Source organism: Manis javanica, chromosome 11 (genome assembly GCF_040802235.1).
Source record: "Manis javanica isolate MJ-LG chromosome 11, MJ_LKY, whole genome shotgun sequence".
Classification (NCBI taxonomy): domain Eukaryota; kingdom Metazoa; phylum Chordata; class Mammalia; order Pholidota; family Manidae; genus Manis; species Manis javanica.
The window spans coordinates 84,647,333-84,665,159 of record NC_133166.1 but is presented as its reverse complement, the minus strand read 5'-3'; the positions used below and the strand labels follow the sequence as shown (position 1 = coordinate 84,665,159).

At 34.2% G+C, this 17,827-nt stretch overlaps 1 protein-coding gene across 6 annotated transcripts in view; it reads left to right on the top strand.

Annotated features, from left to right (window-relative positions):
• COP1 (COP1 E3 ubiquitin ligase) overlaps positions 1–17,827 on the top strand; it is a 218,696-nt gene that overhangs the window by 7,344 nt on the left and 193,525 nt on the right. For all 6 annotated transcript variants that reach the window (XM_073216792.1, XM_073216794.1, XM_073216796.1 and 3 more), the window contains exon 2: positions 14,467–14,526. In XM_073216792.1, coding sequence (XP_073072893.1) covers positions 14,467–14,526 — 60 coding nt within the window. The remainder of the gene's footprint in view (positions 1–14,466; positions 14,527–17,827) is intronic.

Sequence of the window (17,827 nt, the reverse complement as noted above, 5' to 3'; positions counted from 1 at the left end):
TCTTTTCAAATGACTGGCTTTTCTATTTCATTGATTTTTGGTTTTATTTTTATTTCTATTTTGAGTTTCATTTTATTTTTCTGGTTTCTGGAAGATTAGATTATTGATTTTTTGGCCACCTCCTCTAAGAAAAACATTTAATCCTATCTTTTTCCTTTCTAATCCCTGCACCTTTTAATTTTCATTCAGTTCAAAATACTTCGTCATTTCCATTGTGATTTCTTATTTGAGCCATGGGTTATTTAGAAATATGTTGTTTTAATTTCTAAATGATAATTTTCTGTATATCATTCTGTTACTGATTTCTAATATAATTCAGCTTTTGTTCAGAGAGTATGATTTCTGTGAATTCAGTTCTTTTAAATTTATCGAGACTTGTTCCATAGTCCACCATAAGCTTTATCTTGGTTAATGTTCATATGCATTTGAGAAAAATGAGCATTCTGCCCTGTGTAGGCTGGTATATTTCATAAAGGTCAAATAGTCAGGTTGGTTGATGTATTAAGTTGTGTATACCCCTATTGATTTTTCTGTGTACTTGTTCTATCAATTATTGAAAGAAGAGTGTTAACATCTTTAACCATTTCAGCTGTAATTGTGGATTTGGTTATGTTTCCTTTTCTGTCAGCTTTTGCTTCACATATTTTGAAGCTCTGTTAGTAGTAGGATGCACACATTTAGAGTTAGTGAACTGATTTTATCATTTTGAAGTGGCCCTCTTTATTCCTGGTAGTATTTATTCTGAGATCTAGTTAGTTTGATGTTAAAATAGCCTCTCCAGCTTTCTTTTTTGTGTTTACATGGCATGTTTTTGTTTTTTTGTCCTTCACTACTTCTGTATCTGTCTTAATATTTAAAGTAGTTTTCTTATAGATAGCATATGGTTGAGTCTTTTTTATTTAATATGACAATTTGCTTTTTAATGGTTTGGTTAGACTTTACATTTTACCATAATTATAATATGCTTGGTTTTTTTGTATATATCTTTTTTTGCTCTTTGTTTTCTGTTTGTTCCTTTTATTCCTTTCCTCTCTTTTTTCCTTCTTTTCCTGCCTTCTTTTGGATTAATTGGGTATTTTTAAGATTCCAATTTTATTTCCACTGTTGACTTATTAGTGATTGTTGTGTGGGGTGTGTGTATGTTTGGGTAGGAGTACTTGCTCTAGGATTTACAATTCCTGTTTTTAATTTCTCACATTCTGTCTTCAAATAATGTTACATCATTTCATGTCCAATATAAACATTTTTCAATAGTATGCTCCCATTTTGTAGGATCCATTGCATTACTCCCTCATGACCAGAAGTGTAAGTTCTCAGTTTTTAAAAAATAAGGTGAAATTCATGTGTCATAAAATTTACCATTTTACCACTTAAAGTGTACAATTCAGTGATTGTACATTCACAGTGTTGTGCAGCCATCACCATTATCTAATTCAAGAACATTTTCATCATACCTAAAGGAAACTGTTTAACCATTAAGTAGTCACACTCCTCTTCCTTTTTCCTTGGCAACCACTAATTTACTTTGTTACTGTAGATTTGTCTGTCTGGACATTTCATATAAATAGAATCACACAGTATGTGGTATTTTGTGTCTGGCTGCTTCACCTAGCATAATTTCTAAGGTTCATCTGTGTTGTAGTGTGTATTCCTTTTTATGGTTAAGTAATACTCCATTTTAATCAATAGACCACATTTCCTTTATCCATTCATTTATTAATGAACATGTGGGTTGTTTCCATTTTTTATTTATTATGAATAATGTTCCCACAAATATTTGTATAGAGGTTTTTGTTTGAACAAAATGTTTTCCAGGCTCTGCCATATTTACCTTGGAGTATAATTGCTAAAATCGTATAGTAGTTCTATGTTTAACACTTTGAGGAACTGCCAGACTTTCACAGAGGCTACACAGTTTTACACTTCCATGAACATTGTGCAAGGCTTTCAGTTTCTCCACATTCTCACCAACATGTATTATTTTTCTTTTATTTTTAAACAGTGTGGTGGGTATAAAGAGTTATTTCATTTTGGTTTTGATTTTATTTCCTATTGACTTGTGATGGTGAGGATCTTCTTATGGATTTATTGGCCATTCTTGTAATACTTTATAAAGTTCTGTTTTGATCATCAATAGTTTACTGGGGACAGTCAACAGTATATTTCTTGTAAAGTTCAGAGAAAAGTTGTGGTCCCAATTTGAACCATTTTGAGTGCATTTTCTGTAGAGATGTATATGTTATTTGTGGTATTTGGGTTTTAAGTTCAATAATAGAAGACTAATAAGATTATATTTTGTTTTCTACTGTATTTTTAAAATAAAACTTACTGGAACAATTTCTTTACAAAGTTACTTTAAAAACTCTAGATAGGGTTACAAGGGACACATCTTCCATGAAATCATTCCCAAAGGGGATTTCTTTCACCCCTGGATAATGTGATGGGGATGTTGTCTCTCAGATGTGGTACCTCCCCTGTTTATACTCCTTTAATAGAATTTCTGTTTCTGTAGCCCCTCTTATGTAGGCATCTGTGTTTTCTTCTCTGTGACTTGAGGTCTTCTTCCCCAGTTGATTGGTCTGTGATGGGTTTCTTCTGAAGTGTGACTTACAGCAGTTACATCTCATTGGAGTTTGCTTGAAAGGATATTTTGGGCCAATCATATTTTCTGTCTTAGGAATTTGAAATAAAAAAAATCACCTGAGTTGGCCTATTTTAATTAAAGGGCTGTGTATTGCAAGCTAGTATCCTTGAGAAGCAGAAGAAAATGCTGTTAGTTACGTTATGGTAGAGCACTAGTGAAGATCTGTATTCCATATTCCTGTGCTGAGTTTCTAGATGTACCTTGAATCCAACACTACAGCTCCTATGAGGTCTGGTCCTAGTGTTCGTAGGAGATATTTCTAATTGCTCCAGCTATTTTATAACTACACAGGCCTAAACAAAATTCTCGAACTCCAAGCCTTTGATGGTGGTTAGAACTGATGCTCTATTTGAGTAGGAGCCTTGGGAATGCATGAATGGAATAAGGTCCAGGAAGAGACGGAGAATGTATTGGGGTGATTTTCATGCTGGGAGGAATCAGTAGTAGCACTTCTTGGTCATATTTGGTTCCCTGACCCAATCTACTTTTTTTTTGTGGATACCAGAAACTGACACCCCTGCTTATTTTTTCATGCCTATTACTTGAGATATTCACTATAGTGTCCTTTCTTTCCTAGCCCATAGTGGTCTCATCCTTTTTAAAGTTCTGCCCCTGAAGCTAGCACATAGCTGTTTTGAATCCCACCCTTCCCCCCACCTCTTAAGATTTCATTATTAAATTATAGGGTTTAAAAAGCTTATCTTCTATTCCTTTTCTTCCCTCCTTTCCTGTCCTTATTCATAGAATCTGTGACATAAGACACTGTGTTAAACAGTGTTAGACAGTGTTAAAGTTTCATAATGGAGATATGTTAGGAGATATCTTTTGTAAAGATATCTTTACAAAATGCCAAATAAATTTGATTTCTTCTTTTGAAAAAAAGGGACGTTTAAGTTTTTTAGGTCTTTTTATCATATCAAATGAAATTAGAAAGGAGTGAGATGATGGGACAGAGGCTGGAGCTTAACTGCTGCCTGGGAAGATTGGTGGTGGGGATCAAGTATTATCAGTCCAGGAGGGATTTAAGGTTTATGTTTTCCTTTTTACTCACTTATTTGTCTTTCAGTCCAGAATACAGTTAGGGCCAATTGAGAATGGAGGATGGCTTGGGGATGGTCACGCAACTGGTAATGAAGGGACGGAAGGAAGCTATAGAAATACCAAGTTTTGGACATTTTCAGAGGACAGAAGAAACTTACTGTGGCTACTGACTTTTGCTGGATGTCTTTCTTCTTGAAGGGTTGAAGGGTGTATATACATTTCAACATATTCGAAATAATTTTTTCCAAGGTCTTCTATATGCTGATAGTGATTTGATTTTAATTTTCAATCACAGTGATGCATATTATTTGATTCCTTTATCTTCTGAGAACATAGCATGAGGCGAAGGGCACTGGACTTGGATTTAAAAACCCTGAGTTTAACTTTGGGCAATGATTGACTTTGAGTCTGTTTCTTCAAGGTGAGATACAGTAATATTCCATTATAGTATTGTGAGATTTAGAGCATGTAGTACATGTAGAAAGACACTGTAAACTATAAAATCGCCAAAAGAATCCCGTGGTATTTGCTAGGGTTTGGCATTTGGTACCAAAATATCAAAGTGGTTCTTTGGTATTATTTAGGTAAGATGTAACCACTCTTTGTTTTCCTGAATGAATCTAGATTGTGCCTGGCTCTAATTATTTGGTAATGGTACTATTTTTAAAGTTTAATCTTTGAAAGATTGAATGTTTGGTTAGTTAGAACCAATACTACTTTGATAAGCATTATGGAGTTAGTGTCAGTACTAAAATATACATGGATTATATAGTGTGCTTATCTTATTGGAGAGTTCTGAGATAATACTTTGTACCATTTATAAATTTGGGTGCTTGTGAAGCCGATAATGAATACAAAAATTAGGGGAATTACAAATAGGGCATTGAATAAAAATGAAGCCTGTGAGTCAAACTGATTGTGATATGACCCTTTCTTAACTAAGATCATGTTTCCTTATAAATACAAAATAAATTTTTAAAAATAATTTTGTTTCTGTTCTGTATTGTTGGTTTTTAAACACAATTAAATAACATAGATAACCTTTCCTCAGGCTTATGGTTATGCAGTATATCTGCCCTTAATTTTGGCAGTTGGTATGGAAATGATGTCACAAGATTCAGTTGAAGAACATTATTTTAATAAAACAATAAAAAATAAAAGTTCAAAATAATCACTAGTAATAGTGATTTGAATGGAACTAGTGGGGTCAGCTTTATAGTATATCAAAGTTCTACAAGGGGTTGCAAAATCAGATGTCTACTATAGCCATCTTATTTTCTCTTAAATTATTATCCATGATGCTTATTTGCTTCTGTGTTCCTTCTTTTTCTTTATTTCTAAAACTTTCCTAAGTTCTTTCATCTCTTTTCAAATAATGTTTTCTTCTTAACAACTGGTTTCTGAAGTTTTCTAGTTGTGCATTTTCTTTTTCTTCCAATGATTTTATCATTTTATTTCTTTCAGTCCATTTGAAGTATTAGATTATAATTTCCATTTGTATTGTTGCTATGTTCCTGTCCTGCTTTCATTGTTTCTAGGTATGGTATTATGTTCCTTAGTCAACTGTGAGTTTGTTCTGCTGTTTTGAGGTGATTAACCGTAAGAGAAAATATATTTTATATTTATGTTTATTGTTACCATTTTTAGAGTTCTTTAGTTCATTGTGTAAATTTTCTGTCTGGCTTTATATTTCTTCTACCACTGAAACTTACATTATTATATCTTGTAGTGAAGGTCTGTGTACAGTGACTTCTTTTCGTTTGTTTGAAAATGACATCATTTTACTTTGATTTTTAAAGATATTTTTGTTGGCTGTAAATCCTGAGTTTACAGTTTTTCTTTCACTACAGTTAACCCTTGAAAAATATGGGTTTGAAATGCACAGGTCCACTCATACATGGATTTTTTTTCAACGAGTATATTGGAAAGTATTTTGGAGATCTGCAATAATTTGAAAAAATTCATAGATGAACCATGAGGTCTAGAAATATCAAAAAAAATTAAGAAAATGTCCTGAATGCATTCAAATATATGTAGATACTAGTTTATTTATCATGTACTACCATAAAATCAACAATAGGCTATTTGTAGTTAAATTTTTGGGTAGTCAGAAGTTACATGCAGATTTTTGACTTGCTGGTGGTTGGTGTCTCTAATGCCCACATATTCAACTGTAGTTTAAAGAAGTCACTCCATTATTATTATTATTGTTATTTTTTGGCTACATGTGCTATAATTCTTATCTTTCTTCTGTGTGATGTGTCTTTTTTCTATGACTGCCTTTAAGATTTTTCTTTATCTTTGGTTTTAGCAGTTTAAATGTAGTATGTGTGTCAGGGCGCTTTTTATTTTTTTTAAACTCTCTGGGGTTTTCTGAGCTACTTGGGTGTGTTGTATGATGTGTTTTATTATTTTTAAACAAATCAGCTATTTATGTATTTTTTCTGGTCCGTTATCTCTGTTTCTTTCTATGACTTGAGTTACACATGTTAGGCCATTTGATATTTCCTGCATCTCTTGGATAGTCTGTTTTCTTTTTTTTTTCTCTTTGTGTTTTAATTTAGATAATGTCTGTTGACCTATCCTATCTTCAGAGTTACTGCTTCTTTCCTTAACTTGTGTTTCATGTATTGACGAGCCCATGGCAATAATCCTTTCTCTCTGATGTTGTGTTTTTAAAATTTCTAGCGATTGCATTTTACTTTCTCTTGTAGTTTCCATGTCTTCTGCTATATAGGCAATAAATATATATATACTTACTGTATTTTTCAACTTTAGAGTCCCAGTTGTTTCTTTATATATCTTCCATTTTCCTTCTCATTTTATTCATGTGTTCCTTTAAATCATTGAACATATTTGTAATGTTTTGAAACCCTTGTCTACGAATTCTATTATCTATCTCTTTGTTTATATTTACTGGTTTTTCTCCTGCGTATGGTTCACATTTTCCTGGTATTTCATATGTTTAATATTTTTATTGGATAGTGGACATTGAAAATTTCCCATTATTGAGTGATGGATTTTGTTTTCTTACTTTAAGAGCATTTGTTCTGGCGGGAAGTTAAGTTACATGCAGATCAGTTTGATCCTTTTGAGGATTTTTTTTTTTAAGTTTAAGGATTTTTTTTTTTTTAATGGGGAATTATGAGGCACCATTTTCATTATGAGCTAGACTTAACTAGCTCCACTACTAATGACTCTTCTGGGGTCTCTTGAATGTCCTGTATTTTATAGCTCCCTGGTCATTTTTTAACTGATCTGGTGGAATTTTACCCTGGGCATATATGACCAGTATTCAGCACAAACTTGAGGAGAACCCTGTGTAGGTCTCTAGAATTCCTTTTCCTTGTAGCTCCTCCTCTCTGGTGTCCTGCCCTGTTAAATCTTTTCCCTTGACTCTTCCTAAACTCAGTGGGATTGCGGTGCTCTGCTGTGTTCTTCCTTGAGTCTGTGACTGTTTTTGTGAAGGCAGAAAGTTGGGCCTGGTCTCAGTCTGTGCTGTCACTGTCCATGGTCTGAAGGCAAGCAGTTGTTTCATTATCCCCCCTAATTCTCCCCCCACCCGTTTTTTTACCCATATACAGTAAGAGAAAATCTGCTTGTAGTTTAATTTTGATCTCAAGTGCAGAGTGAACAAACCATGTTTCACGTTGTCCGTTGACCCATCCAAAGCTTTTCTCTTTTTGCTTTGTTTTGTCATATTTCTTTGATTTTAAGTTGAACTTTTTTTCTTCCTTTACACTTTGACATATATGAAAATTGGGTTATGTTTTATAGGTGATGGAATTTTTAAAAGTTCCTGTTGGCCAGATGGCAGTTATTTTGTGCAGATGTGTAAACAGAATATGCCTGCTTCAAAACTTCAATATAGGTTCTAGAAGATTGGAAGAACATCTCTAGGACAACTAGGAATTCCTATTTTATTCCCTCTGCTAGATATTTCTATGTGGGAGTGAGGGGTGGAGAAGATTCTGGGATGCGGTGAATGGTTAGCAATGTTCCTAAAGCTGACATCAGATGTAGATTAGCTGGCTGTATGTTAAACCTGGTGTAACATCCCAGTACCAATAGCATTTAGTTCTGTTATGAATTCTATTAATAATTGCTGCCTCACAAAGTAATGGACAATATATTATGTGGAAAAATATGGGTATTAGTGAATTAGTCAAAAAGTGATTCAGAAAAATCAAATGCTGAAGAATGAGAATTTAGGGAAGTTCTGTTTATTTCTGTGTATATGTGTATTTTTTTCACAAAAGTGATATATGATTATATTTAAGTTTAAAAGAGCTTTTTAGAGAAGCATAAAATAAAATTCCTAACTGATAAGCTGTTACCATAGCTTAATTGGCAGAGTTCTTCCCTTTTTCATAGTATATAATGTTACATTTTATTGATGACATTCTTAGATTGTATTGCATAAGGGATGATTATATTCCTTGCCCCACTTCATTTCTTATTCCCTGACCTCTTCTCTTGGTTTCCTGTTCTTTTGTGGTTTATATATATTTTTTGAATATATATATCACTGTGAGGTATGAACATACATGTTTTAAATTTATGTAAATTGTATTGTGCCACATATCTCATTTTCATTTCTATTTTTACTTGTCAAAACATCTAGCCATGTTGCTCCATGTAACTTTAGTTCATTCCTTCTGACTGTTGCTTGACATTTTATAGTATATATCCAAGCATGTTTTATTTCTCTATTTTAGTAATTATGAGCATAAGGCTGCCTCTTAATTCCCTGCTACTCCCAACAAGTGTCTGGCTTGTTGCAAGTGTCCTTATACATATTCCATGTTGACAGATGTGAACGCTTCCCTTAGCTATGTATATATACACACAGGCATACATACATATATGTGTACACAGCCACATATACACAAAACACATGTGTACACATTTACATATACTCAGGGACTCAGATGTGTAGATATATATACTTGTACCTATTTACAGGTATCTATCATCTCAAGAGGGGGACTACTGGGTTCATAAGTATATAATTACTCAGCATAGATTGCTTGCTAGAATATCTCTGAATATTCTTGTTTCTCCATACCCTCCCAACATACTTGGTATCCCAATTTTTGTGATAATTTAATGGTAATAAAGTATTATTTTATTCTAGTTTGCATTTTTTGATTATTCATGATTTGGAACATCTTTCCCTATACTTGAAAGGCAGTGTGTTTTCTCCTTGTGTGAGTTAGGAATTCACATTCTTTCCCATTTTTTTCCTATTGAAATTTTGGTCTTGTATGTGTAAGAGTTGATTGTGTTTTCGTCCTGCAGGCAAATTGAGCCACACCAGCATGGGCTTAATCCATGTGTGATTTCTTCCCCCTTTCTGATGATGCCATTGTGTCAGGGGTCCATAAAGTTTTGGGGGTTTGTAAACATTTTGGGGGGTCTGTATAAAGTTCTGGAGGTGATATAAAATTTCAAGTGTCAGTATAATGCTTGACTGGCTGCCAATTCATATACTTGTTATGATGCCTATACTTGTGCTTAGATCATCTAGCTTATCCTCCTTGAATGCTATGGATTGGCAGGTTGTAAATAGATAGTTTGCAGTTTTTCCCAGAATCTACTCTGGGTGTGTTCTTGCCTTTTAAAATTGGCAAGAGTTAGTGGTGTTTTGTTAGGGTTTTCTCTTTATTTTTATAATTTCTGTGATATTTCATCCCTTTCTTGGAAAGTGGCATGGTTAGTCCGTCTTTATCTTGCTTTGTTCTATTCTGCATGTTTCTAATAGGAATTCCTTAAAGTTTTTAGCTTGGGTGGATTCCATTCTTCCCACGATTCTATCATTGATGCAGATTTTTCCATATTCTCTTTGTGTTCTGCCATTTTTGCATATCATATATCAGGAATTGTACTGAGTACCTCATAGATATTTTGTTAATCAGTACAGTGATTTTATGATGTAAGTATCATGCCATTTATACAAATGAGGAAATAGGACTAGAGAGATTAAACTACTGGCCCAAATTTGGAAAGCTGTAGGTGGCATAGATAAGATTAATTTCAGCTGAATTCCATTTTTGCTTGAGTTCTTGACCTTTAAAGTGGTTAAAAAGCTAGCTTTTGTTGATAAAGACTTCTCTTATTCTAAGTAAGAACTGAGGAGGCTTCTCTTTAGTTCACAAGTTACTCAGAAGCCATTCCTTAAAAGCTGCTACTTTGGGACTCTCTTGTCCCCTCCTGGCATGAGCCAGGAGCTCTATTCTCTCACTTTATTTAAAAAAAAAAAAAGGTTGCTAGCTTAAAGTGATCTGATAGCAAATATTAGGTATTTGCATACAAGTTTTAGTCATAGGGGGAACACATTACATGTCGTATAATGTCTTTTTTTCTTTCCTACCTGTCTTTTTAAAAAGAATAAACCATAATAAATGAAATAAACCTATTGTCAGTTCTTCTAGTTTTCAAGTCAAACTCCTTGATTGATTTTTCTCTCATACCCAACATCTAATCCATAGCAAACCAAACAAAGCTCTACCATCAAACTGTATCTAGGATCTGATTGCTTCTTACTAACCCTACTACTATCACCCTAATTTAATCTAGCACCATTTCTCACCTGGAGTCTTATAATTTTTTATTTTTACAATTGCTTCCCTTTAGTCTCCTTTAAACATAAAAGGTAGACTGATCTGGTTCATCACAGTCCCAAATCTTGTCACTCCTCTCTTCCAGGTTCTCCAGTGAATTCCTTTTTAATTTACTGTGAAAGCCAAAGTCCCTAACATGATTCAGAGAGTTCTTTGACATGGCCTTTTATTGTCCCTCTGGCCTTATCTTTATTATTTTCCCACTTGCTTATTCTACTCTACACTGGCCACCTTGCTCATTTTTGAAATGGCTGTATACTCCTACCTTAGGACATGCCCCTAAGTTGTCCTGGGGTTGTGGTGCCCCAGATTTCTGTGCAGACCATTTCCCTACTACCTTGAAACAGTTATTCCAATGTCAACTTCTCATGAGGCTTTCCTGACTACCTTGTCTAACCCAACCGAACACTTCCTATCCCTTTTTCCTGCTTAATTTTTTTTCTTATCACTATCTAACCTTAGTATATAAGGTCTTCACTTATCTTGTTTGTGTCCATCTTTCCACTAGATTGTAGAACCATGAAGGGATTTTTGTTTGTTTTATTCACTTCTATATGTTTGGTTATGTAGTCAGTAACCGATATGTAGTATGTTGAATGTGTGAATGTTTTTAAAATTGTGGAGTTTTCTGGATGTATTTATAAGTATTTACAGTTGGTTCATTCTAGGTGCTGGGGTCAGTTCTAACATGTCCTTTGGTGACACTGTTGGAAATCTGGACTGAGAGATTAGACTGTTATGACATTTTTCATCTTGCTTCTGAGCTTCATTTAATGTAGCATAAAGCAGTGATGTTGGTATTATTACTTAAAATTATAAACATGGTTAGTTTGGGAACAGAAAAATCTCTTTCCCTGAATCTTTAAAATTCTATATTAAAGCTGCTGTTTAAAAGGTTAATGTATTAATATCTAGACCCTCTGTGATAGAAAACTTGGATATTCGCTGTAGTCCACTTAACAGTTGAGTTTTAGGAATTAATCAGTATTGAGACTGAGGAGTTTCATCCAAGGGAACTTTTTTTTTTTTAATCAAAACAACTATGGAGTAATTAAGATAGTGTGGTATTGGTAAAAGATAGATCAGTATAACAGAATAGAGAGCCCAGAAACAGACCCACATAAATACAGTCAGCTAATCTTTGGCAATGGAGCAAAGGCAATCAATGGAGAAAAGGTTTTCAACAAATGGTACAGAAACAACTGGACATCCACATTCAAAAAAACAAATCTAGACACAGACCTTATGCCAGTTGCCAAAATTAACTTAAAATGTATCACAAATCTAAATATAAAATGCAAAACTATAAAACTGGAAGATAACATAAGGGAAATATAACCTTAAATTTAGTGATAACATCTTAGTTACATTAAAGGCATGATCTATGAAAGAAAGTATCAACAAACAGAACTTTAAAATTAAAAATTTCTGCTTTGCAAGATGAAAAGATTAGCTACAGATCGGGAGAAAATATTTGCAAAAGACATGTTTTATAAAGTACTTGTATCTAAAATATACAAAGAACTCTTAAAATTCAGCAGTAAGACAACAACCAAATTAAAAAAAAATGGGCCAAAGACCTCAATAGACACCTCACCAAAAAAGGTATATAGATGGCAATTGAGTATATAAAAAGATGCTCCATATCATGTCATTAGGGAAATACAAAAGCAAAATGACAGTGAGACATTATTATACACCTGTCAGTATGACTAAAATCCCAAGCACCAGCACCACCAAAAACTGAGGAGGATGGGGAACAACAGAATTCTCATTCTTTGCTTCTGGGAATGAAAAATGTTACAGCTGCTTTGGAAGACAATTTGGTGGTTTCTTATAAAATTAAACATACTATTAACTGTACAGTTCAGTAATCAATTCCTTGGTATTTACCCAAAGAAGTTGAAAAATTATGTCCAACACAAAAACCTGTACCTGGATACTTGTAACAGCTTTATTCATAACTGCTGAATCTTGGAAGCAACCAAGATGTCATTCAGTAGGTGAATGGATGAACTATAGTACATCCAGACAATATAATGTTATTTAGAGGTAAAAAGAAATGAGCTATTGAGCCATGAACAGGCATGGGGAAACCTTAAATTCATTTTACTAAGAGAAAGAAGCCAATCTGAAGAGGCTACACACTGTATGATCCCAACTATATAACATTCTGGAAAGGACAGAAGTATGGAGACAATTAAAAGTCATTGGTTGTGTGAGAGGGGAAAGAGGTGAATAGACAGGATTTTTAGGGCAGTCAAAATAAAGTCTATGATACTATAATAAAGGATATGTGTCATTATACTTCTGTCCAAACCCACAGAAGGTATAACACAAAGTAGATTATGGACTTTGTGTGATTGCGATGTGTTAGTGTAGTTCATCCTTGGTTAAAAAAAAAAAGTACCATTCTGGTGAGGGATGCTGATCATAGAGGATGCTATGCATGTATGCGGACAGGGGATATATGGGGAATCTTTATGCTATGCAAGTATAGGGGCAGGGAATATATGGGGACTCTCTGTACCTTCTCCTCAATTTTGTTGTAAACCTAAAACTCTAAAAAAAAAGTCTTTATAAAAGGCTGTGGGGGATAAATGTTGCTTCCACTCTGGGTTTTGAGCCCTAAGGTACCTGCCTGAACACTCAGCAGCAACTGTACTTATCAGATAAAACCTGTCCATCCCAGATCTGTTCTTCAGCACCGTTCAGCAACAGACGGGTCACAGAACATCCTGCTCAGCTCATCCACACACTGTCAGTAGGGACCCCAGCCCTGCTTCCTTAATTCTTAGCTAACAAGAGGAAGATGGACATTGTTTAAAAAGAGAAGTTACCAAATCTCCACATTACAAGACTTTTCTTTCTTAGACTAGCAGAATAAAGGCTAATAAACCCAGTGGAGTTGTAAGTCAATGTACTACACGTGGTCAAACTCTGAGCTTGTGCAGTGTTGAGATCTTACAACTTTTTATAACCTACACTCTTCAGACAATATTTATGCCTAGATTTTTCTTGAAGGAATAGGTATTTTTAATTAACAGTTTAAATGTCATGCATCATCAGTTAAGGGTTGGATTCATATGCCAGTAACAGATAACTTGATAAATAGTGCCTTAAGCAAGTGAGGATTTACTTTTCTCATGTAGTATGAAGTCCTTGAGATGCAGTTGCTCAAGGATGTACTCAGGGAACTGTATTCTGTCTTCCTAGCTTAAGTTTTTTGTGTTCATGGTCACAAGATGGTTGTTTCTCTGAAGATTTCATCAGTTTTTGGAAGGAAAAAGAAAGATAAAGGGAAATATCTTTATAAGATGTTGCATTTTTTTGGAAGAAACAGTGGCCTCTCACAGGTTTTTACTACCTTTTGTTGGCCAGAACTATGTCATAGTTGGTATGACTTGATATTTAACTCAGTATCTGTAATTAGTGTAGCATAGTGGTTAAAAACATGGATCTGAGTTTGAAAATTGGCTGTGTTACTTCCTAGCTGTGTGACTTTAACTTCTTTGTGCCTCAATTTCCTCATCTATAAAATGCATCTTGTAGTAGGTACCTACTAACACTGCAATGTTGAAAGGATTAAATGAACTAATGCAATAATTTTTTAATGGATATCATTTGTGCTCTTTTAATTATTAGCTTTCATTAATCTTCATTACCTAGAAGAATTATTGAAATTGAATTTCTAAACCTATTATTTAGGGAATTAGATTTCTTTGAGATAGGAAATAAAGAGGGCTTTTAGATGAGCAGGTCTGGGTACGTGCGTTTTGAGTAGAGGGATAGTTGAAGAAGATGGTAGAACTTTCTTAAGAACTCTCGTGATTGCATTGCACTATTAAAAATTATGGGCAGTTTAAAGTATTGGGGCCATTTTAATTTAATCATTTAATTCGTTTTACAGTTTGATGGCCCTTAGGGTCTTCCTGAACAAGTTGTCATTGTTGCCAGCAATCCTCTATAAAGTTCTTTCAGCTCTATAGAAATATCATCTTTCTTTGATAGAATGTTCAAAGACTTAGCTATGTATTGAAATATGATTTAGCTATGTATTGAAATATGATTTTTTGTGAAATTATTACTGACCTTTTCCAATTTATAATCACTCTACTTAAAAAAAAAGTATCAATTATTTTTCTTTTTTCTTTTTAGCCCTATCTGCTTTGATATGATTGAGGAAGCATACATGACGAAATGTGGCCACAGCTTTTGGTAAGACAATTTTATTTAGCAAAATTGTTTTTTGGCAATTTTTAACTTGTGTGTAAATATAGCCAGTTTTGTTTTTTAACTACAAGATAACTAGTTTTGGTTATCTTGTAATCATATTATTCCTTTGACTGAGATAGCTTTAGAGGTGCAGTAGCTCAAGGCAGTAGCATATGGGTGGTGCATAATTTCTTTGAAATACTTAGATTTACCATAGGCCTGCAGATGGATTTTAAAAACTTGTTTGATTATTAGTTATTAAGGAGGTTTGATTGATCTGTGGGGGTGCTGGGTAGTCAGCTTGAAGCATGAAACACCTTTCTCACTTGGGGGATAGGTGTGAGGCCCAATAAAGCAGGCTAGATGGTCATTGGAAAAGCATATGGAGTATTGGCAAGTTCTGTGTTCTCTTTAATACTTTGCTCAGTGTTATCTTTAGGTTATATGTCACATTAATCTGTGTATTTAAAAAAAATTATCATTGTGGTAAAATAACACATCAACACAAAATTTACCATCTTATCCACTTTTAAGTTGAGTAATACTATGTTTACATTGTTGTGCAATCAGCCCCCAGAACATTTTTCTCTTGCAAAAATGAAACTCCATACCCATAAAACAACTCCCATTTCTCCCTTCCTCTAGCCTCTATCAATCCCTATTTTACTTTCTGTTTCTATGAATTTGACTTCTCTGGGTAGCCCATGCAGATAGAATCAAACAGTATCTGTATTTTTGTGACTGGATTATGTCACTTAGCATGATGTCCTCAGGTTTCATCTCTGTTGCAGCAGGTGTCACAATTTCTTTTTTAAGGTGACTATTTAATATATATATTATATTTTGTTTGTCCATTCATCTGTTGATGGACACTTGGGTTGTTTTCACTCTTAATTGTTATTAACAATGCTGCTTTGAAGATTGGGGTTTAAATATTCCTTGAGATCCTTCAGGTCTTTTGTGTATATAATTATGGATTCCCTGGATCATATGGTAATTCAATGTCAAATTTTTTGAGGAACCTCTGTAATGTTTTCCATAGCTATAGTACTATTTTACATTCCCACCAAAAGTGCACAAGGAGTCTGATTTTTCACATCCTCAGCAGCACTTATTTCATGTTTGGGTTTTTTTTTTTTAAATAGTAGTCATCCTAGTGGGTATGTAATTTGTATAGTTTAATTCCTTTTGTTTGTTTGCTTTGATTTTTGATTGGGAGCAGTATTTTCTACCTGCAGTCAATCATCTCCATAAATTACACTGCTAATACGTATTTTCAGCTTAGTACTTCTGTTGTGTTCTAATAGTCCTTCTATTCCAATTCATGTTGAAGGTAGACCCATAATTTTATGCTGAAGTTGAATATGGTATCTGGTAGATTGATATCCATTAGCAAGAAGAGTACTGGGTATTATTACCAGTACATAAATCCTCTGGTTTATTCTGGAGTGTGGTAATTCATTGACAGATATATCCAATCTACTAGGCATTTAAAAAGAAGTTTAGAATAAAAATAGCTTTCTTAGCTTGCATTGTCTATGTTCTTTATTAAAATAAAAGTTAACCTCTTCAAAGGTTATTGCTGGTAAGGAGTGATTGTGTGTTCTTTCAGAATCTTTCTGCTGGTTTTTAAAAAAAAGGCAATCTGGGGGCTTTCTTAAATAATTTTTATTTCCTGGTATGTCATTGTATTGATGTTATTATGGTTCATGAATTATGTTCTGCTGTATATTGCTACTGAAATTCCCATCATGTGGGTCTTGCTTTTAAGTTTATATATATAGTCTTGTTCTTTCCAGGCTGATCGTTTAGTAGTAGTGTTCTTTTGGTCCAACTGGTCCAGCACCTTAGCATTCCATAGGAAACCATGTACTTCTCTTAGAGACTTTAGATTTTGATTATTCTGGAAAATTGTGTGATCTGATAATTCTTTGTTAAGGGTGCCTATCCTGGGTTTTGTAGTATTTATCAGTATCCTTGGCCTCTACTTAGTAGCAACCTGTCTCCCTACAGTGTATTAATCAAAAATGTCTCCAGACATTGCAGCATATCACTTAGGGGACAAAATTGCCCTCAGTTGAGAACTATTGATGTAGAGCTAAAAGAACAAGTTCTTGAAGCTCAGGATTCTGGTTCTGGCTCTAAAACTTACCTTTGTCAAGTCACTGAACCTTTCTCCTGACTGCTACTGCTCTGTAATTTCCATTCTCTTCCTATTCCTTTACCTCCTCTTTTACAGATTTAAAGGTGTTGAAGTGTGATGGAGCTTGTAAAGTGAGGTTTTAATTTTTTTCTAACTGCCATCCTCTAACTTGTATGTTCATGGTGGCATTTTAAAAAGTCATTCAGTAGTCTTCTCAATCAGATCAGTAATCTTGCTTCACTATGTTATGAAGTATAATAAATTACTGATTGACTTTTTAATTAGAGAGGACTGGCTTTTTCAGTGAGTCCTGTAATCTTAATGGTGTGTCTTTATACCATTGTTGAAAATCTCCATTGGTTTCTTAAATATTCTTTCTACTTCATATACAAAGAGTTGATGCTTTGAACTGTGTTTTAATTCAAGTTATGTTATTATCTGATATGAATGCATTTTAAAATACCTACCAGAGAGCAAGTTTTGGTAGGGTAGATGCCATAACGTTGGCAGGAGCTAATAAACCTGGAGGCTGGCATTCCCACTGTAAGGCTTGCTAAACTGTGAGACATTTTTTGCACTTCTCTTTAAAGCAAAAGCTAACAGTTATTTACCCTGTCCTAATTTCTGAGGCTTATGGAACTTCAGTTTTTAGCACTAGTCTGTTGTATCAACTCTTCGCTTACTTGAATCCTGGCTGGTAATTGGTAGCCAATCAGTTAACACCATTTCAAGTCTCTATCCAAATTAACACTAAATCACATTGGACCTCATCAACTGTTTATCCCTTGTCCCACTTACAAATAAATGCTAAGTCTTTCCTAGTAACAGGTTAAGACACTTCATTCATTCCCACCTGATAGTGAACCTGCTGTTAGCTGTAGTCTAACTGAGACTCAGTGATATAATTTTAAAAATCTGACTTCTATATGCTATAATAAAAGGTTTGCTCTTTCTCTTTCCCCCTTTGGTGCCTCCAGCTTGTCCCCTGCACCATGCTTCTGAGACCTCACGTCTACCTACCAAGTCCTTATTTGTTATTTTGCTTCATTACAAATTAATTATTAACAGGATGTCCTCAGCATTGTCATCTCATAGCATACCTGTGATCAGGCCTGGGTATCACATTGCCCTTTGGGACTTCTGACTAATCCATCATCTTAC